The sequence below is a fragment of the Pipistrellus kuhlii genome, unplaced genomic scaffold, assembly GCF_014108245.1.
Source record: "Pipistrellus kuhlii isolate mPipKuh1 unplaced genomic scaffold, mPipKuh1.p scaffold_m20_p_14, whole genome shotgun sequence".
Taxonomy (NCBI): Eukaryota; Metazoa; Chordata; class Mammalia; order Chiroptera; family Vespertilionidae; genus Pipistrellus; species Pipistrellus kuhlii.
The window spans coordinates 24,820,494-24,842,993 of record NW_023425449.1 but is presented as its reverse complement, the minus strand read 5'-3'; the positions used below and the strand labels follow the sequence as shown (position 1 = coordinate 24,842,993).

Below are 22,500 nucleotides of genomic sequence, written 5' to 3'. Positions count from 1 at the left end.
GAATTTTTCAAGTTTTTTTCCTGAATCAATTGACATGCTGATGTGACTTCCGATTCAGCCTGCTAATATGGTGGATTGCATTTTTAATTTTCAAATACTGACTACTGACTAATTTTGCATTCTTTGAATAAACATCACTTATACAATGTTGTTGAGTTCTATTTGTTAACATTTTGTTAATGATTTTGGCATCAATGTTCATGAGGAATATTGGTCTGTTGATTGCATTTTTTGTACTGTCTTTGGTTTTGGTATCAAAGTAATACTGGCCTCATAAAATTAATTTGAAAGCGTTCCTTCCTCTTCTGTGTTTTGGAATATATTATGTAGAATTGGTGCCAATTTTTTTAAACCTTAGAAAGACTTCTCCATTAAAGCTATCTGAGCCTCAAGATTTCTTTGGGGAGAGTTCTGAAAATAAGAATTTAATTTCCTTAATAATTATAGAGTAATTCAAATTATGCATTTTATATTGGGTGAATTAGGGTAGTTTGTGCTTTTAGAGGAAATGGTCTATTTCATCTAATTTGCCAAACTATAAAAGAGAGTTGTTTGTAGGATCTCTTATCTTTTTATGTTGGCAGGGTTTGTAGTTATATTATCTGTTTCAATCTTGATATTGGTGATTCGTCTTCTCTTTTATATGCCGTCTTGCCAAAGGTTTGTCAATTTTATCAGTCTTTTTGAAGAGCTAGATTTTGTTGCATTGATTTTTCCCTACTGCTTTTCTGTTATAATTCCATTGTTTTCTGAGCTCTATAATTCTTTTCCTTAAGCTTCATGTGGGTTTCTTTTGCTCTTCTTTTTCTAAGTTCTTGAGGTGGGAGTGTAGACTATTCATCAGAGATCTTTCTTCTTTCCTAATGTGAGCATTTAGTGTTACAAATTTCCTTTTTGAGCACTGCTTTAGCTGTGTCCCATAAATTCTGATATGCTATATGCATATCAGTCCAATGTTGGTGTGTTGTTGTTTTTTAACTTCCTTTGAGATTTCTTCTTTGACATAGGATTATTTTGAAGTGTGTTATTTGGTTGCAAAATATTTGAAGATTTTCTTGTTATCTTTCTGTTATTCTTTTCTAACTTCATTCTATTGTGATCAGAGAACACACTATTTTTGCCTTCAATTTTTTATACTTGTTGGTTTCTTATTTTTGGTTGTTTTCTTATTGATATACAGGGTATCCCCAAAAGTATTTATACACTTTAATAACTGAAAGCTCAATTTTGAAAATGAAATGTATTTTAATAAACACTGCCTTTATAATTATTCAAATTGTATACATTTTTTGGGACACCCTATATTCCATGGACACTTGTAAAGAATGTGTATGCTTTTGTTGTTAGGTGGAATATTCTAGCAATGTCAATTCAATACAGTAAATAATGAAGTACAAAGAAACATGTTGAGCTATGCCATGAGTATGCAATCAGTAAAATACAGATTGGGGAAATCTACAGATAAAATGGCCCACGTTTTAATAAACTGTTTTGTGTTAAAAAAGAGGGGGGTGATAGAGAGGGAGTCTATAGATAAAAGGCCTTAAAAAATACACATCAGGGGAGGAGGTAAGATGGCAGAAGAATAGAAGGGTGGATTCTGAGCCCTCTCCTGAAGCAGAAAGAGATCAGCCGATGGTCTTGAGCTGGAAGCACCCATGCGGGCTATGTCCCTACCTGGAGCTACCTACCGGCTTGGACGGGGAAACCTCGCCATCTTGAGAGGAAGATAGGATCGTGTCAGAGGCCTGAATATCCACAGCTGCAGCGACCACCAAGCAGCTGTGACCCTCAGAATGCGGATCCCAGGCGGTGCGAACACCTGGCTGCACTGGACTGCCCCACTGCTCAGGGAAAAGCAGGAGAGATGGGGAGACCAGAAAACAGCCCGCATATGAAAGAAAAACAGGCTTCACCAGAAAAGGAAGTAAACGAGATTGAGGCAAGCAACCTACCAGAGCAAGAATTCAGAGTAACGATCAAAAAGAATGGAAGACAAATTTGACAATATGAGTAAGAACCAAGAGGAAATGAAGAAGAACCAAGAAGAAATGAAAAATGACATCGCTACTGTAAAGAACTCAATAGAAAGCATCAAGAGTATATTAGAAGAAGCAGAGGACCGCATCAGCGAGCTAGAAGACAAGATGGTAAAAAAAAGACCCAATTAGAACAGCTTCTGGGGAAAAAAAATTAAAAAACAGGAGGAAAGTCTAAGGGAACTTTGGGACAATACGAAACAAAACAATATAAGAATAATAGGGGTTCCAGAAAGAAAGGGAATTGAGGAAGACATGGAAAATGTATTTCAAGAAATAATGACAGAAAACTTTCCTGAGATAGAGAAGAAAAAACCCACACAAATCCAAGATGCTCGCAGAGTCCCAAGCAGAATGAACCCCAGAAAACCGACCCCTAGGCACATTATAATTAAGCTGGCAAACACCAATGACAAAAAAAGAATTTTAAAAGCAGCCAGAGAGAGACAGAAAGTTACATATAAAGGAACCCCTATCAGACTAGCAACTGATTTCTCCACAGAAACTAATCAGGCCAGAAGGGAATGGGATGAAATATACAAAGTCATGCAAAGGAAGGGTCTGAATCCAAGAATACTGTACCCAGCAAGGCTATCAATCAAAAGTGAAGGTGAAATCAGGAGCTTCACAGACAAAAACAGACTAAGGGAATTTATCTCCACCAAACCAGCAATGCAAGAAATGCTAAAAGGTCTACTGTAAAATTAAAGAAATAGAAAGCAAAGAAGGAACACAGGGGAATAGAATAAAAATGGCTTCTAATAAGTATCTATCAATAATAACTTTAAATGTAAATGGACTAAATGCTCCAATCAAAAGACATAGGGTGTCAGATTGGATAAGAAAACAAGACCCATATATCTGTTGTCTACAAGAAACCCACCTCAGAAAAAAGGATGCACACAGACTGAGGGTGAAGGGATGGAAAAAGGTTTTCCAGGAGAATGGAAATGAAAAAAAAGCTGGGGTAGCAATACTTATATCTGACAAATTAGATCTCAGAGTGAAGGACATAACAAGAGATAATGAAGGCCACTTCATAATACTAAAGGAAGCAATCCAACAAGAAGAAATAACCCTGGTAAATGTATATGCACCCAATACGGGAGCACCCCAATATATAAAAAAAAAACTGCTGGAGGACATTAAGGGAGAGATTAATAGCAATACAATCATATTATAGTAGGAGACTTTAATACCCCACTATCACCCTTTGACAAATCATCTAAACAAAAAATCAGCAAAGAAATATCAATCCTAAATGACTCGCTAGACCAGATGGAATTAATCGATATCTTCAGAACATTCCACCCCAAAGCCACAGAATATACATTCTTCTCAAGTGCACATGGGACATTCTCAAAGATAGACCACATTTTGGGACGTAGGCAAAGTCTCTTCAAATTCAAGAAGACAGAAATCATATCAAGCATCTTCTCAGATCATAGTGGCATAAAACTGGAAATTAACTACAATGAAAAAAATCCAAAGAAATCAAACACATGGAGACTAAACAGCATGTTATTAAACAAGGACTGGGTTACCAAAGAAATCAAGGAAGAAATTAAAAACATCCTGGAAACAAATGACAATGAAAACACAACTATCCAAAATCTATGGGACACAGCAAAAGCAGTTTTGAGAGGGAAGTTCATATCCTTACAAGCCTATTGCAAAAAACTAGAAAAAATGGTAACAAATGATCTAACTCTACAACTCAAAGAGTTAGAAAAAGAGCAACAAGAAAAGCCCAGTGTAAGCAGAAGGAAAGAAATAAAAAAAATCAGAGCACAGATAAATGACATAGAGACTAAAGAAACAATACATAAGATCAGCAAAACCAAGAGCTGGTTCTTCGAAAGAATAAACAAGATAGATGGACCTCTAGCCAGGCTAACCAAGAAACAAAGAGGACCCAAATAAACAAAATCAGAAATGAAAGAGGTGAAATAACAACAGACCCCGCCGAAATACAAAGGATTGTTACAAAATACTACGAACAACTCTATTCCAACAAACTGAACAACCTGGAGGAAATGGACATATTCCTAGAAAAATACAACCTTCCAAAACTCAATCAGGAAGAATCTAAAAATCTCAATAGAGCAATGACTTGGGAAGAAATTGAAACAGTCATCAAAAAGCTTCCAGCAAACAAAAGCTCAGGGCCAGATGGCTTCACAGGAGAGTTTTACCAAACATTCAAGGAAGAACTAAAAACTATCCTCCTCAGACTTTTCCAAAAAATTCAAGAGGAAGGAACACTTCCAAACTCCTTCTATGAAGCCAGCATCACCCTAATACCAAAACCAGATAAAGACAACTCAATGAAAGAGAATTACAGGCCAATATACCTCATGAACATAGATGCCAAAATCCTCAAGAAAATTCTAGCAAATCGGCTCCAGCAGAGCATCACAAAGATCATACACCACGACCAAGTAGGATTTATTCCAGGAATGCAAGGATGGTACAATATCCGCAAATCAATAAACGTGATACATCACATAAACAAATTGAAAGATAAAAATCATATAGTCATATCAATTGATACAGAAAAAGCATTTGATAAAATCCAACACCCTTTCCTGATAAAAACTCTCAACAAGGTGGGAGTACAAGGATCATACCTCAACATAATAAAAGCTATATATGATAAACCCACAGCCAACATCATACTCAATGGGCAAAAACTAAAACCATTCCCTCTAAGAACAGGAACAAGACAGGGATGCCCACTATCGCCACTCCTCTTTGACATAGTACTGGAAGTACTAGTCATTGCAATTAGACAAGAGGAGGAAATAAAAGGCATCCAAATTGGAAAAGAAGAAGTAAAGTTATCCTTATTTGCAGACGACATGATATTGTATATAAAAAATCCAAAGACTCCATTAAAAAACTAATTGGCTTAATAAATGAATTTGGCAATGTAGCAGGATACAAAATTAATGCCAAGAAATCTATCGCATTTCTAGACACCAACGGTGAACTTACAGAAACAGAGACTAAAAAAGCAATTCCATTTACCATCGCACCAAAAAAATTAAGATACCTAGGAATAAACTTAACTAAGGAAGTAAAGGACCTATACGCGGAAAACTACACAACACTGAAAAAAGAGATAGAGGAAGATGTAAACAGATGGAAGAACATACCATGTTCATGGATTGGTAGAATCAACATCATCAAAATGTCTATACTTCCTAAAGCAATCTATAGGTTAAATGCACTCCCCACTAAAATACCAACGGCATATTTCACTGACCTAGAAAGAACTCTCCAAAAGTTCATTTGGAACAATAAAAGACCCCGAATAGCCACAGCAATCCTGAGAAAGAAGAGTAAAGTAGGAGGGATCTCAATACCAGACTTGAAACTGTATTACAAAGCCACTGTTCTCAAAACAGCCTGGTACTGGCACAAGAACAGACATATAGATCAATGGAGTCAAATCAAGAACCCAGATATCAACCTAAATCACTATGCTCAATTAATATTTGACAAAGGAGGCACGAATATATTGATACAATGGAGTCAAGACAGTCTCTTCAATAAATGGTGTTGGGAAAATTGGACAGATACATGCAAAAGAATGAAACTAGATCACCAACTTACACCATACACAAAAATAAACTCAAAATGGATACAGGACTTAAACATCAGACGGGAAACCATAAAAATACTAGAGGCATCCACCGGCAGCAAAATCTCAGACATATGCCAAAAGAACTTCTTCACTGATACTGCCCCTAGGGCAATGGAAGCTAAAGAGAAAATAAACAAATGGGACTACATCAAAATAAAAAGCTTTTTTACAGCAAAAGAAACCATCAGCAAAACAATAAGAAAGCCCACTGTGTGGGAGAACATATTTGCAAACGTTATCACTGATAAAAGTTTAATCTCCAACATCTACAAACAGCTTATACAACTAAATAAAGGGAAGATGAATGATCCAATTAAAAAATGGGCAATGGTCCTAAATAGAATATTTTCAAAAGAAGACAGAAGGAAGGCCAAAGGCACATGAAAACATGCTCAAAGTCACTAATTATCCGAGAGATGCAAATCAAAACAACAATGCGGTACCATCTCACACCTGTCAGAATGGCCAACATCAACAAATCAACAAACGACAAGTGTTGGCGAGGTTGTGTAGAAAAAGGAACCTTCGTGCACTGCTGGTGGGAATGCAGACTGGTGCAACCACTGTGGAGAACAGTGTGGAGTTTCCTCAAAAAACTGAAAATGGAACTCCCATTTGACCCAGTAATCCCACTCCTAGGAATATATCCCAAGAAACTAGAAACACCAATCAGAAAGGATATATGCACCCTTATGTTCATAGCAGCACAATCTACAATAGCTAAAATCTGGAAACAGCCTAGGTGCCCGTCAGCAGATGATTGGATCCAAAAACAATGGTACATCTACACAATGGAATACTATGCTGCCATAAAAAAGAAGGAATTCTCATCATTTGCAGCAACCTGGATAGAACTAGAGAACATCATGCTGAGTGAAATAAGCCAGTCAATGAAAGAGAAATACCACATGGCCTCACTCATTTATGGACATTAAAGAACATTATAAACTCACAAACCAAAAGTCAGATATAAAGACAGTAAAGCAATAAGCAGACTGTAAAATTACAGCGGGGAGAGTAGAGAGATCTGGGGGAGATAAGAGATCAATCGAAGGACTTGTATACATGCATATAAGTACAACCAATGGACACAAAACTCTGGGGAGGGGGTCTACGCATGGGAGGGGGGGCAGTGTTAAAATATGTACACAGATAATAATTTAATAAAAAAAATACACATCAGGGTAAAAATCATATCTGATAATAGCCATAGTGTCTAGGGATGTATACATCTGTAATAACAAAAGGGTAATATGCGAATTAGACCGGACGTCATTCTGTATGTCCTTCCTGTTACAGCCAGGGCCGGAGGGAAGCCAGTCTGGGTCCTGGGTGCTGGAGGGAAGCCAGTGCTGGCAGCTGGGATAAGGAAGGCCTACTCCTGCATGAATTTTCGTGCATCAAGCCTTTAGTAGGTGATAAAACCATTAGCAAGACACAAGGAAGTGACTACTATAAAAGTCAGGATAGGGGTTTCTGTTAGTAAAAGAGGACAGTGTTGGGACACATGGAGAGGTTCCTGAGGTGGCTGGCAACGTTTTATTTATTAGCTTGTGTTTTTATTTCTTTGTTTCTTTTTTTTTAAATCAATCTTTATTGTTCATATTGTTACAAAGGTTCCTCATCTCTTCCCCCCTCCACCAGGTTCCCACCCCCCCTTCTGCCCCCTCCCCATCCCCCATTGTCCTCATCCATAGGTGCAGTTTATGTTCAGTCTCTTCCTCCCTCCCTTTCCCCGATAGTAAATCCCTTTTCAGACAGTAAATCAGTTACTTAGCATTTCTCATATCAATAATACCACCACATGCTCAATGATACATTTCACACAAAAGACATTTCCAAATAGGTCAATCAGCCTCATCCAGGCCCCACCCAAGGCACTCACAGATCAACACCCCAGCCCTATACTAACTCAACACATCCAGATCTAAGCCTTCATCACTTGATTCAGCAGACCCTCAGGTTCCCACAAAAGTTTCCAGCCATGTCTGAGAGGCAGCCATGGGGCAGGGGCAGGCGAAGAGCGAGCTGTTCCGGGCCTGGCCTCCGTTGCTCTGGTTCGTTCCACAACCAGCTGCTCCGGGTCTGGTCACCGCCGCTCCCGACCTTGTAGCCCTAGACCTGGCAGCCGCTGCTCCGGGCCTGGCCGCACCCGACCCGGCTGCTCCGGGCCTGGCCGCTCCCAGCCTGGCAGCCGGTGCTCCGGGCCTGGCCGCTCCCAGCCTGGCAGCCACTGCTCCGGGCCTGGCCGCACCAGACCCGGCTACTCGGGCCTGGCCGCTCCCAGCCTGGCAGCCACTGCTCCGGGCCTGGCCGCACCAGACCCGGCTTCTCGGGCCTGGCCGCTCCCAGCCTGGCAGCCACTGCTCTGGGCCTGGCTGCACCAGACCTGGCTGCTCCAGGCCTGGCCACTCCCAGCCTGGCAGCCGCTGCTCCGGACCTAGCTGCACCAGACCCGGCTGCTCTGGGCCCGGCTGCCCCGGGCCCGGCCGCTCCGAGTCTGGCCGCTCCCAGCCTGGATGCTCCGGGCTTGGCTACTGCTGTTCTGGACCTGGCTGCTCCTAACCCGGCTGCTCTGGGCCCAGCTTCTCCGGGCCTGGCCACTCCGGGTCTGGGTGTTCCTGGACTGGCCTCCCTGGGCTTGGCTGCCTCCGCCTCAGGCCTGGCTGCCACTGCCCCAGGTCTGGCTGCTCCAGTGCTGGCTGTTGTTGCTCTGGTTCTGGCTGCTGCCGCTCTGGGGCCTGGCCGTTGCTCCTCTGGGCCCGGTTGCCATTGCTTTGTGCCTGGGCACTCTAGGCCTGGCCGCCGCTGTTCCAACATTCTGTCCTTTTTTTTTTTTAAACGCATTTATGTTGCAATGTTGGCTGGTGAGTTGAGTTCTGACTTAGTCTTTGAATTTTCAAGATCTTCTTTGTATTCTTTCTTAAGTAATTGTACTATCTTTTGCTCTCACTTGATGTCTTCACATTGAGAACTTTGGTTTCTTCCTCCTGTCCTGGGAGCTCAGCAGGTTGGCCTGTGGCACCCCTTTGTTCTCCGTGGGCTCCCGCGCTGCTCCAGCCTGTTACCGGGGTCGGCGCCGCCCAGGAAGCAGCCCCTGGCCTTGGCTCCGTTGCCCGCGCTCAGAGGTCGATGGCTCAGGGGCACCCCCCCCCTGGGGGCCCCGGCGCCCGGCTCCCTGCCAGCGCCCGGCTGGCTGGTGTCCGGCAGGGGCTCCTGCTCCCTGTCGCATTCCTCCAGTCTGGAGCTTTTTTTTTTTTCTCCTTCCTGCTAGGGGAGTCCAGGATCATGGGGGCTCCGCTTTTTGCCACTCCCCTGGGATTCCGCCTCACAGCCCCGTCTCCCCCTGCCCGAGCCTGGGTCCCCAGGGTCTGGTCCAGGACTGGGGTTCAGAGCAGTCCGGACTGAGGCATAGCACCGCCGGAGGCTTTGTTTCTTCACGTTAGGGTAATCCAGCATCAAAGTCAACATTCAGTCCTCTGCACACAATGTGTGCACGACTCCAGGGGCCCTGCTTTTCACTGCTCGCTTGGGATTCCACCTCACAGCCACGTCTCCCCCTGCCGGAGCCTGGGTCCCCAGGGTCTGGCTCATAACTGGGGGTCAGCGCTGCCGGTTCGGGGGTTTAGCCCAGGCTGGGGGTTTTATTTCCTTCCTGCTAGGGAACACCAGGCAGCACCCAGCCCTCTCCTCCTCTCCAGCTGCGACCTCTCCACGCGCGCAGCATGTCTCCGTACCTTAGGCTTTTTTTCAGCTCCTCTGATTTTCCTTCTGGTTTTCTCTTTCCTTCTTGTTGTAGAATTTTTAGTCAGTCGACTACCTGTAGCTCTGGGTGATGTCCACTCTACATTTTAGTTGTATTCCATTGAAATTGTTGTGTGCTGCTGCGGTTAGGTGTTTACCCGAGCAGCCATCTTGGATCCAGAATTGTTTTTATTTCTTGACTTGGATGATGGTTACAAGTAGTAGCTTGCTGGTATTTAACAGCTGGCTCTCTAGTGGGGGGAAAAGCCCTGACTTTTAGCATTTCCTGTTTCCATCATGTAAATACTACCATCATGGCCAATTTCAAGCTACCAACAGGATGTCATTGGATGTGAAGTTGGGAAGCGATTGAACAAACAACTCTTAGGAGACTGCGAATCAGCTTCAGCACAACATTGGAAAGGTATGTTCCTTATAAGAATTCTCTAAGCTGTACATTTATCTTTTGAATATTTTAATTTTAAAGTTAAAAATATAACAAAATAAATTGTTAAAAAGTGAATAGCACAGATCCGTACCCCAGGGCCTCCGGTGCGGCTTGGGCCATAGCTCTGCGTTACCCCATGGCCGTGGGCCTCAACAAGGGCCACAAGGTGACCAAGAACATGAGCAAGCCGAGGCATAGCCGCCACCGCCAAGCACACCAAGTTCGTTTGAGACATGATCCAAGAGGCGTGTGGCTTTGCCCACTATGAGCCTCGTGCCATGGAGCTGCTCAAGGTCTCTAAGGACAAGAGGGCCCTGAAGTTCATCAAGAAAAGGGTGGGGACACACATTTGCGCCAAGAGGAAGAGAGAGGAGCTGAGCAATGTCCTTGCAGCCATGAGGAAGGCAGCAGCCAGGAAGGACTGAGCCCCACCCCATCTGTAGAATAAAACCTGTTCAGAAAAAAAATGAATAGCACTGGATAAATGGCTGATTCTAGGCCTGGAGCAGGAAATATAATGAGCCCAGAACATCTTTTAGTGTCAGAAAATAAGTGCACAAAAATAGCAATAAAAACCCCATATAGCAGAGGTATGTCAAAGGAACACAGTAGCCAATTGAAAAGTTCCCAATGGCCAAAGCTATAACAATTTGAACAAAAAGATAAAGTAGTACTGGATTATAATCCAAAGTATAAAGTAAATATTTATGATTTATGTAAATGTTTGCACACTGATGTAAATGATTGAGTGAAGGGGAGTAGATACATCTTTGTGCAGAAGAATCCAAATTTTTAATTTAAGAAACCATATAACTCCCTCCCTATTAAGTATGGACTACACATGGAGACTTCTCTCCAAAGGGTACAGTATGGAAGGGGGGGAGGGGGTGAGAAGGCTAAAATAGAGACTTTACAGCAGAAAATCCTGACAAACACTGCCTCATCCAGGTGATCAAGGTCAATGTCAACAGGAATAAGTCATGTTGATATTGTGCACCAGAGTATCCTATCAATTAAAAGAGTAATATGCAGGTTGACCATCACTCCAACACACGAAATGGCTGCCCTCATGTAGTCAAAGACCACAAGACGGCCACCACAAGATGTCCAGCAGGGAGGGCAGTTGGGAGGGACCAGGCCTGCAAGGGAGGGCAGTTGGGGGTGATCAAGCCTTCAGGGGAGGGCAGTTAGGGGTGACCAATCCAGCAGAGGAGGGAATTTGGGGGCAACCAAGCCTGCAGGGAAGGGCAGTTTGGGGACAGGGAGGAGATAAGGCCTGCAGGAGAGGGCAGTTAAGGGTAACCAGACCTGCAAGGGAGGGCAGTTAGGGGCAAACGGGCTGACAGGGTAGTAGTTAAGGGGTGATCAGGTTGGCAGGCAGAAGCAGTTAGGGGCAATCAGGAAGGCAGGCAGGTGAGCAGTTGGGAGCCAGCAATCCTGGATTGTGAGAGGGATGTCCAACAGCCCATTTAGGCCTGATCCACTGGGATCGGGTCTCAGATTGGAGAGGGTAAAGGCTGGGCTGAAGGACACTCTCGTCCCCCTGCCTTCCCCCCCCCCCCCGCCCCAACCTGTGCACGAATTTCGTGCACCAGCTTCTAATAGAAAATAAAAGACATGGTTAAGGCCCTGGCCAGGTAGCCCAGTTGTTTAGAGCATCATCCTGAAACACCATGTGGACAAAAAGGATTTATAGAGTCAGGGAGACTAAATTCGAGATTCACACTCAACAAACAGTGCCCTTGAGTGTCCTGCGTGGTCCTCACCCCTGAACCCCAAAACTTCCAGGTGGCCACTGTTCTGAGCAGAGGTGGCCCCCAACAGTGTGTGCTGCTGTGCCTAAGTGTCACAGCCTTCATGTGATGAATCCAAGTGAACTTCCGAGTGGTTTAAAAATTGGGGAATAATTATTTTTAATCCCCCTATAATTGCCATGGAATCATACATTTCCTGTAATTAACAGCATCAAGGACCCATTGGTATAGTGGCATTTTTTCAGGGCTGTCAGTGGAGTAGCACTAACACTCCATGCACCATATAGATGTTTGATAGAATCTGTGTTTCTCTAGGGATAACTGTATACCTGCTCCCCCCACCCTCAGGGATCAGGCTCCTCGAACTTTTTGCTTCTTGTGCCAAGCCAACAATTGTAGATAATGAATAGCCCCAATTACTTTTCCATTAACTGCTGGGATTTGGCAGTTGCCCCAGAAATATCTTGGGATGTTCATTCAAAATTTAAAAGCACAGATGACACATGAAGGCAGCGCTAGCTTTGCCCCCTACCACCCCCCCTCAGCCCTATGAATATGTTAATAGCCACCAATTAAGTCCAGTACCGAGGACTAACAAATAGGTACAATGGAGTAATCTAAAGGCTTCTACTCTGAGTGCAAGAGTCTGGGCACATTCTTCTTTATTCATCGTTGTCTTGAATTCTTCCTCATCACCACAGGCTTAATCAGGTTTCTAAGTTTTACATGTCATATCACTAATTGCTCCCTCTTTAATAAGATTTCATGCATCCTAGATATAATATGCTTTTCTAGACCTCTCAATACGTCTAGAGAAATTCACTTAAAACCGTTGTTGAGCAACATGGAGAAAATATAGGCTCTATCCGTGAGGGAGAAGGCAGTTCTCCTAGCTAAAATTTTCATTTATGGTCTCCTACTCCTCAGAACCAGAGTTTGTTTGTTTTTTTCTCAAATCAAAGCTCTTGGATTTGGGCTTCTGCTCAGCCTCTAATTTCCCATAGGCATTTGCATCTAGAACAGGAAGATACTGGATTGCCAGATATCTGGCACCTGCCTGCTGGTCACATTATTGAACTACCTCTATTAAAATGTTGAAAATTGTTCCAGTTGGTGCCAGCACTGCTCAAATGTCTCCCAGGTAGAAGACCAATTGTGGCATTATCTTTTCCTGATCCATATAATCCCATTGGGAAATTCCAATCTAATCACATAATCTAGCAAACCACTGAGACCCAGCACTTCAAATCTCTATGAGAGGTATTGAGATGCTCTTATAAAATGAACACTGATCTCGTAAGAACACCCTCTATAACCACTGAGTTTCAAACTTCCTCTATTTTCGCAGCCACCGTGAATGGACACCAGCCTAATCAATATGCCAAAGCTTACTGTGTCAGATCCAAGAGAAAATTTGGCTCTGGGCATCTGGGTCATTTCCCTTCCCGTTCCTGATAGCTTCAGTCTTCTAAGGTGTAGGTACCTGTCCCCTGCTCCAAATAGACAAGTAAAGGTGGAAGACTTGTCTGAGAACTCTGTGCAATTGGCTCACTTTGGGAACAAGGACACTCTACCTTCTGAAGGCCTAAATAAATGGAGAGATGTACCATGTTCATTGATTGGAATGACTAAATCCTAAAATGTGAATCCTTTTTAATTTTTTATATATATTCAATACAATGCTAATCAACTTCCCAGCAGCTTTTAGGAATTGATCATCTGATTATTAAAAGCATATATAGAAATACAAAAGATCTACCCGAGTTTCCCCGAAAATAAGACATCCTTCGAAAATAAGACCTAGCGCATGGAAGGATAAGGCATCCCCTGAAAATAAGACCTAGCGCAACTTTGGGAGAAAAAATTAATATAAGACACTGTCTTATTTTCAGGAAAACAGGGTAGCATAGATCTTTCTCCCTCTCCCTTCCTCTTTCTCAAATCAATAAAAACATGTCTCTGAGTGAGGGTTTTAAAAAAATAATTTAGTCTTTTACTATTAAATATGATGTTAACTATAAATGTTTTGTAGATGTCTTTTATCAGGTTAAGGGAGTTCTCTTTTATTATTAGTTTGCTGAAGCTTATTGTCATAAGTGGGTTTAAGTATTAACACGTGCTTTTTGCATTTGTGAGAAGTATTATATTTTGTCTCTTATTCATGTAACATGGTGACTTAAATTGGTTGACCTTTTAAAATAAATTTAACTTTTGATTCCTAGGATAAACCCTACTTGATTATGATGCAGTCTCCTTTTTTATACATGGTTGGATTTAATTTGCTAATATTTTGTGGAGACATTTTGTGTTTCTGTTCATGAGAGATGTTGCTCTCCAGCCTTCTCTGCCTCCTTTACAATGTCTTTGGTCGTGGCCTCAGGATGAGTCTGTCCTCATAAAATGAGTTAGGAAGATGTTTCCTCCTTTATTTCCTGAAAGACTGAAAGATTTGTATTGTTTTTTTCCCCTTAAATGTTTCATTTAAGCAGCAATAGAGCCATTATGGAAATATATTTAATTACAAATAAAAATTCTTTAATAAATACGAAGTTATTCAAGTTTTCTATTCCATTGTGGGTTAGTTTTGGTAATTTTTTTCTAAAGGAATGTGTCCATTGTACTTAAATTGTCAAAAATATTAGCATAAAGTTGTTCACAATATGTTCTTATTATCCTTTTACGGTCTAGTGATATGCTCTTGTTCACTCCAGTACCACGATGATTTGTGTCTACTCTCTTTTTTCCATAATCAGTGTAGCCTGAGATTTGTCTGTCTTGTAGATTTTTTAAAAATCCTCATCAGAGCATATGTCCTCATTGAACAAAAGACAGTACGACCTAAAACCCAAAGCCATCCAAAATGGAGACTTATTGTAATTTCCTATCTTCTGGTATGTTTCCCTGACCTTGCTTCTGCTGTTCAAAGTTGGAGTCGTGATTCTACTTCACCTGAATCAACACTCTTGTTAATGTGTTAACACTATTCCTTTGGGTAGAAAAATGACACAAGTTACAGAGTGTCTGCTGTTTTCTATGGGGTCATCTGGGACAGATTATTCTACAGCCACCTCTCCCCCTTGGATTGGGCTGCATGTGGAGACCAATGTGGACTCAAGTTACTAATAACATCTGGTCACATGATTGGACATGGTATGTGGGTGAGAGCTGGGTCATATGGGATTGCAGTCAATTGTGGAAGGGACCAAACTGGTTTGGTTTTTAAAATGTGTCAATGATAATTGGGACATATAAACCCCCAAATCAGCCTCCAATTATTTGGCCCATGGATATAAAACTTATATAGAACATGTAAGCATTCACGGTATCCTAAATTAAGGGATTCAGAGAATTCTCAGATGAAGATTTTACTCATCCCTTCCAGAAACACCTGCAGCTACATCTGATGCAGGTACCCCTTTCCACACACTTTGTTGTTTCACAGAAGGCATAAATGATCTGTTTGCACAAATACATAAATGATTTTCAGAAATGTTCTAGGTTACCCAAGTAACGAGTTGCTGAAGCTGCTACATTAAATCCCATATAGTGGTTACACACACACACACACACACACACACACACAAAGTGATTAAAAGAGCAAGGAAACTATCAATAGAAGATTCTGAGAAGACCAGGGAGTTAAGCCGCTGGTGTGTGTGTATGCTTCCCTATCTCTTATTTCTGTGTACAGATTACAAGTACACCACAGTCTCGAAGTTTGAGACCATGATCTTTATTTCTGTAAGAATTTGGTATGGTCGGCAACATTTGTTGCAACCAGGAACCTGAATTCAGCAAAGGGGGCTGGAGAACGAGTCACTAGACATTTGTAAGCTTCGTGTCTTCCTTTCCTCACTGGCCTTTTGCTGTCCTGAGTCACCATATTTGGACTCCAGTACCCAACTCTGCTGAGTTCAGTGTCCTCTAATCTCAGGTAGGAATCATATATGAAATCGTTCATCTAGTCTCTCACTCTCTCTCTCTCTCTCTCTCTCTCTCTCTCTCTCACACACACACACACACACACACACACACACACACACATTTTTCCTGCTTTTCCTCCCCAGGCTACGTTAACATAGCATGGGCACCACCATGTTGACTTGTTAGGAAGGCATTTCCAGCCTTCCTCCATTAGTACTGGGCCACTACAGTGAATGGTCATCTGCCATAGATACACTGGAGACAACCCCACATTTTAATTTCCCTTTTATGGACCCTGGGACTATGATATCCTGAAACATCTTAAGGAAAACTAGTTCAACCACCACGCCAACCAGATGGATTCATGGTAAGCATGGAAGATGAGCTGAGGCCAAGGGAGGGCCCCAAACCTCTATTCCTAATTTTTCTATCTTTTTCCTAACGAGGGTCTCCACATTTGTAAACCTTGAGGCCCCACGAAACTGGGATCTTCCCCTGACCATGTTATGTTACAAAGACAAAAGTAGCTGTCCTGACATGGAAACGAGTATAGTATAGATTGCTAAATATAAAATTCAAATTTCAGATTAGTATCAACAGTAACAAGTAAAAAAATATATATTTTTCAAATTGGACTCTGCGACCTTTATATCTTAATAAAATACATGTATTCATTTATAGCTTAGTTTTTTATATTTAAAAAAGCAAATGTGGATTTTCTACCTCAGTTTATGCTTGTAAACAGTGGTGAAACATTTCAAAGACTCCAATTCGCGCATTCCCTCACATGCCCGCTTTCTGAAGTTGGGTTGAAACCTGAGACCACTAGGAAGCTGCCCCGGGAGGCGCAGTGGCCACCCGGTGCACATGCGCTCACGCGGGGGTAGCAGCCGGGGTGGCCCCTGGAAGTGGGATTCTGTGCGTTGTTGTGACGGCACTGACTTTAAAGGCATTTTAAAACATCTTCCCAAAGCTTACAGTGATGATTCTGAATGGACATGAAAAGAGACCAAAACTCTCTGCACGTCTAAGGGCAAGGAAGCAGCAGTTGGGCGCATAATTGGCCTTAGGCAGCACATCGCCCTGGAGGGTGACAGCCCTCTCCACGTGCTCCTAGGCTCCCCCGAAACAGGCACCCCAAGGCCAGGCACGCGCTGCGGTTCTCGAAGAGAGAGATGCATCCAGACTCCAGGGCCAGAGGCCTGGGGAGCCGTGCATCATGCAGGGAGGCAGCGACAGACATCGTTGGCCCGGCTGCCTGACCAGAAGCCACTCACCTCCAGTCATTTGGGGGCGCGGGCAGGGGAAGCTCCCCCTAAACCCGGGCCGCGCGCTCTGGCTGCAAGCGCTGCCTGGTCCCTGGCGCAGGGCGTGGGCACAGCGCGAACACCCTTTGCGCAGCCCGCCAGCCCCGCGCCCCGGGGCACCCCCTCCACAGTCGGAGCTCCTGCATCTCCGGCTGCACTCCTGGTGAGCGTGGACCCTCTTCCCAGGAGCTACTGGTTCTGACATCGGCTGTCACATATCCTGGCAAGTGCCGCTGTTTGCCTGATGCTGATGCAGCTCTCAGCAGTCGCGCTGCCAGTGAAAGAGCAGAAGGAAAGCGTAAAGCCTTCTCTCTAAGACCCAGAGAGTCCTTTGCCCTCGGTGGGTGCACACAGTCCCTCTTTCTCCTTCGTTTCATCTGCGGTTCGAGGCTAGACTGCCTACCCCTTTTTCAAAAAAATTTATTTTTTTGCCATCCTTTGGGTTATTACAAGTGATCAGATTAGTGTTAATCCTCCACAATTTTAGCTTGTACCAACAATAAGGCAATATGCTCTTACAGATCTTTTAACTGTAAGTGCACACACAAAAAAAATACTCAAACTTCAAATTGGTTTAGCTTATAATAAAGTGCGTTGCCTCAGCCCTGGCAGAGTACACTTGAAACCAATACTTGCTAACAACTCTGTTTCTTCTTGGTTCAAACCCATACACATTGTGTGTGGGTTTTTTTTTGTTTTTTTTTTTTATGAGTTTCATTTATAATTAGCATTTAGATATTACTTAGCTCTGATCTCAGTCTTTGGAATTCTGTTCATCCTGACAATCATCCTGATGTAGGCATATTTTCTTCATTTATTTTAGCAGGTGAGGACACTGAAGGACAGTAAGAAACTCAGGCCATCTTGCCCCAGAGACTGTTTTAAAATGTATACTCAATTAAATACTCCTGTACAGATTGGCAGATGATGATCCTTTTGGTTTGTTTATTTGTTATCTTAGTTTCTTTTTCTTTTTTTGATTGAGTGACCCAGCAATCCCACTTCCGGGAATATATCCAAAGAAACCCAAAACACTAATTTGAAAGAATATATGCACCACTGTGTTCCTTGCATCATTAATTACAAGAGCCAAGTGCCCATCAGTAAATGACTGGGTAAAACAGCTGTGGTACATTTACATAATGGAATACTACTCAGCCATAACAAAGAAGGAAATCCTACCTTTTGCTACAGCATGGATGACCTGGAAACTATTATGCTAAATGAAATAAACCAGACAGATGATGGGGGGTGGGGGTTGAATCTACAGAGTACCACATTTTTATTAATACCTTATATTTTATGTAAATAATAAAATCAAACCTTGAAAAGTTAGTTATGCTAATATCTTAAAAGTAACTTATACAATACCAATCACATCATTTTGCCTTAAGTCTAATACCGAGGAAGTTAAAGTACTCATTTGCCCTTAGTCAGCTAATATTCACAGCATTCCTAATACCACGGAACAGGTTCAGAGCCCTAAATTATAATCCCAGCGATGTGATGACTATTGAATACATTTTGTAATATGTACTTATGACAGAATATAATTTTATTGCTTTCTTAGTTTACTCTGCTGCCATTCTTTTATATTTTAGGTTTGATACAACTTCATTTAACTGCCATTTCTACTAAAATAGTTAGCATGTTTTAGATTTGTGCTATTATTAATCTGGTCAGGGCTCCCCAACTTTTATTCCAAATAGGAGCAAAGTTTACTTCAATAATGATTATCCTAATTTCTTAAATGAAAAGAGTGAGGCTTAAACAGATTAAATATTACACACACTATCACATACTAAGGCAGACAGATGATATAGAATAGGAATTCCACAGACTTCAAAAGGGCTTGTGTATTAATATATCTTTTTAGAACCAGTATATTTCAGAAACATAGACCTATCATAAAAATGTGGTTACATATCATCTCTGTGCTCTAAGTACAATAATTCAAAATAAAATTTACCATTTGAATGTTTTTAAATATAGATTCTAACATTAACCCCTATATTTTTAATGAACAGGATAATGTTGTTGGTCTTTTTTCCCCAAAGATATGGAATAAAAATTGGGTGTTTTTCCCCCCCTTTTGTTTTGTTTTATAACAACTAGAAATGAAAATTTTATGGCGGGACAGCAAGACCCTGAATTTAATTTCAACATCCTGGTTTCCCACATCATATACAGGCACTAGTAATTCTGCGTCCATTTTATTTCTTCAGATATTTTCCTCTCCCAGGATTCTCTCATATTTGTTTTTTTGGTTTTTTGGGGGGGTTTTTTTGAAGCTCTGATCATGGCTCTGAATCATTTTTTGTTCTTTTTTTTCCTCTCCCAACAGCTGTTTCAAGACTTCTGCAACTCATTTGCTGTGGAGACTAGAATCTCCCTTGCAAGCGTGCTTACTGGGTGGGCTGAACTGCCATGCAACAGGATTGTTGGGAAGTCGATACGTTGCTAAGGAGTCTTGCTCATTTGCTCTGTAAGCTGAATGGAGTGTCAGAAACTTCCTTTCCCGTGACCAACTAGGAGGTGCATGCTTTGGCCTGTATCAGTGATTCTATTCGGATCCATTACTTTAAGGTTACGTGTTTTGTTTTTTTCAATCCACATATATAGGTTGCACCTAGTTATCCCTGTAATCAGATAAACAAATGTCAGCTGTTCCTATTTCAATCCCTCCTGCCAATAACTGCTGGAAGTGACTTAATGCAGCTGGAGAGGAACGAGGACCATCATTATGGCCTGCAGAGTGTGAAATTGTACCGTGGCCTTTTCAGTCTCATTACTGATCATATTCAGCGGATGAGACTTGTGTGTGTGTGTGGGGGGGGGGGGGGGAGCCCATTTTAATACAATTAAGAAATAGTGTTAAAGAGGGGTGCTGTTTATCTGAGCGCTGGTTGTTATAAGAATTCACTGTTAAGTGTTGAAGGGAAATGCTTCCACCTGAAAGATATTGTTGTGCTTCGTTCAGATCGTTTTCCCCACTTGACAGACAACACCCTTGCTGAGTGACCGCCTCACAGATGGGCTCAATGGGAAAATGAAGGGAGAGGAGAAAAACCCTGAGGCCGGAGCAGAGGCCTAGGCAGCCAGTCAGCCATGCTCCCGGACTGATGGGGCTTTTCCCTTACCTGAGCCACTGCTCCGGATCCACTTGCAAGAGGCCATGCCCTCGCCCCTCCCGCGGCGCAGCTACCTCCCTGGCGGCGAGTTCTCCCCCTCCGTGGATGCCAGGCCCTGCAGCAGCCCCTCGGTGCTCCCCGGCAGGGCAGGAGGGAAACTCTTCCCGGGGACCACTCCGCCCAGGGCCCCGCGCCTGCCACGCCGGCTGGCCTGGTGCACCATCGACTGGGAGCAGCTGCGCTTCCTGCGGAGGCTGGGGGCCGGGGGCTTCGGCTGCGTGCACAAGGCCACCTACCACGGGGCGCTGGTGGCCGTCAAGCAGGTGAACCGGTGCGCCAAGAACCGCCTGGCGTCCCAGCGCAGCTTCTGGGCCGAGCTCAACGTGGCCAGGCTGCGCCACGAGAACATCGTGGGGGTGGTGGCCGCCAGCACGCGCACGCCTGCGGGCCTGGACAGCTTGGGCACCATCATCATGGAGTTCGGGGGCCACGTCACCTTGCACCAGGTCATCTACGGTGCGGCCAGCTCCCCCGAGGAAGAGATGGACGAGGAGGAGGAGGAGGGAGAGGAGGAGGAGGGGGAGTCCCACGGTCCTGCAGGAGAGGAGCTGACCCTGTCCACGTGCCTGAAGTACGCCCTGGACATCGTGAACGGGCTGCTCTTCCTCCACGCGCAGAGCATCGTGCACTTGGACCTGAAACCCGCCAACGTCCTCATCAGCGAGCAGGGCGTGTGCAAAATCGGGGACTTCGGCTGCTCCGAGAGGCTGGGCGACCTCCCGGGCTCCCAGGCCGCCCCTTCGCACCACCTGGGCGGCACCTACACCCACCGAGCCCCCGAGCTCCTCAAAGGGGAGAGCCTCACGCCCAAAGCGGACATCTACTCCTTCGCCATCACGCTCTGGCAGATGGCCACCCGCGAGGTGCCCTACCCGGGGGAGCGCCAGCACGTGCTCTACGCCGTGGTGGCCTACCAGCTGCGGCCGCCCCTCTCGGCGGCCGTCTTCGGGGCCTCGGACCCGGGCAGGAGGCTGGCGGGGGTGATCCGGGGCTGCTGGGCGGCCAGGGCCCCGCAGAGGCCGAGCGCCGAGCTGCTGCTGGCTGACCTCACCGCCCTGCGGGCTGAGCTCGCCCCCTCGGAACCTGCCTCCAGATGAGCGTTTGTTTCTATTTATTTTTAAAGAAGTGAAGATGTAAGGGGGAAAAATCATATCTGTGGGACATTTTTTTTTTTTTTTAAGAAAATAAAGGCACTAAAATCTCCTTTCGTCTCAAATGCTTTTTCTTAAGAGCTACCAATCAGGCCCGAGGGCTGTTAGGAATCACCTTGTTCCTTTATGGAGGTCCATGCTTTGCTTTTTCAGCTGGTGGACTTAACTTGAAAAGTGCCATCGTATTGCATTAAGTCACATTTGTTATCGATAAAACCAATTTGTCCAAAACCAGAACTGAATTGTAAAATGCTAAACGTTTTCCATAAATTCTCCATACCCACCACCTAAATTTAAACTATCAATAGTTTACTTGCTCCCATACCAAATGAATAAAAGCTTTTTTTGACAAAGATTGTCTTCCTGTTCCCTCCAACAAAATTTCTTGTTTGTGATAACTTTCATACATAAAATTCACAAATTGAGATGTTTATTTTTTATGTCTTAAAACAATGTTTTTGTTGATTATTGAGAGCTTAAAAAGCTAGACCAAGTAAATAAACAAATGTTTATGTAAATAGTTTGTTGCCTAAAAACCAACAAAACAGATAAACCACAAGTTGACTTAAATAAAAGCACATAAACAAAGAATTAATAAAGGGAGAATAATGATATAACAGGAAACTTTAATCTTAAGAGAAAACTTTGCATGTCTGTATAGAAATAAATTTGAACATCTAGAAGAATATACAGTGTTCTAGAAAAATGTAATTTACCAAAACTGGCCCCAATGAAGATAGCAAATCTATAATAAACCAATTTCTATAGAAAAAATAGAAGGAAAACTTTCAAATTATTTTGAAGAATAACCTTTATACTGAAGCCTGATAAAGTTGCTTTAAAAAATAAATTACAGACCAATCTTAAAGTTTCTAAAAAAGATATTAGCAAAAAAGAATTTTTAAAAATTAATTTGTGAAAAGAAAAAATAAGGATATGTACTGAGAAGACATTTGACAAAATTGAACATTCATTCCCAATTTTTAAAAAGAGACTAAAAGAAGAATCAATGGATACTTCCTTACCAGGACTTCTAAAAATGCACACATGACCAATGTTAATCTCTTTGCTTTTATAACTGCATCATGGTTAGTTGTTAACATTAGGGAAAGCTGGGGGAAGGGTATATAAGAATTCTCTGTACTATCTTTGAGAATTTTCTATATTTCTAAAATTATTTCACAATAAAAAGCTTACAAAGTATAAAACACACACAAACACAAATTTCAGCCCAACAGCCACCATCATAATACAGAATGACTGGAGGTATTCCCAGTGAGTCAGGAATAATAC

General features: G+C 43.0%; 1 protein-coding gene and 1 pseudogene across 1 annotated transcript; both read left to right on the top strand.

Annotated features, from left to right (window-relative positions):
* The first annotated feature begins 10,001 nt into the window (after positions 1-10,001).
* Positions 10,002-10,338, top strand: LOC123652305 (annotated as a pseudogene).
* A 9,595-nt stretch (positions 10,339-19,933) lies between these two features.
* MOS (MOS proto-oncogene, serine/threonine kinase) lies at positions 19,934-21,153 on the top strand. The gene has a single exon (XM_036437416.2). The coding sequence runs from the start codon at positions 20,041-20,043 to the stop codon at positions 21,151-21,153; it is 1,113 nt and encodes a 370-aa protein (XP_036293309.1). The 5' UTR covers positions 19,934-20,040.
* Positions 21,154-22,500: the final 1,347 nt, after the last annotated feature.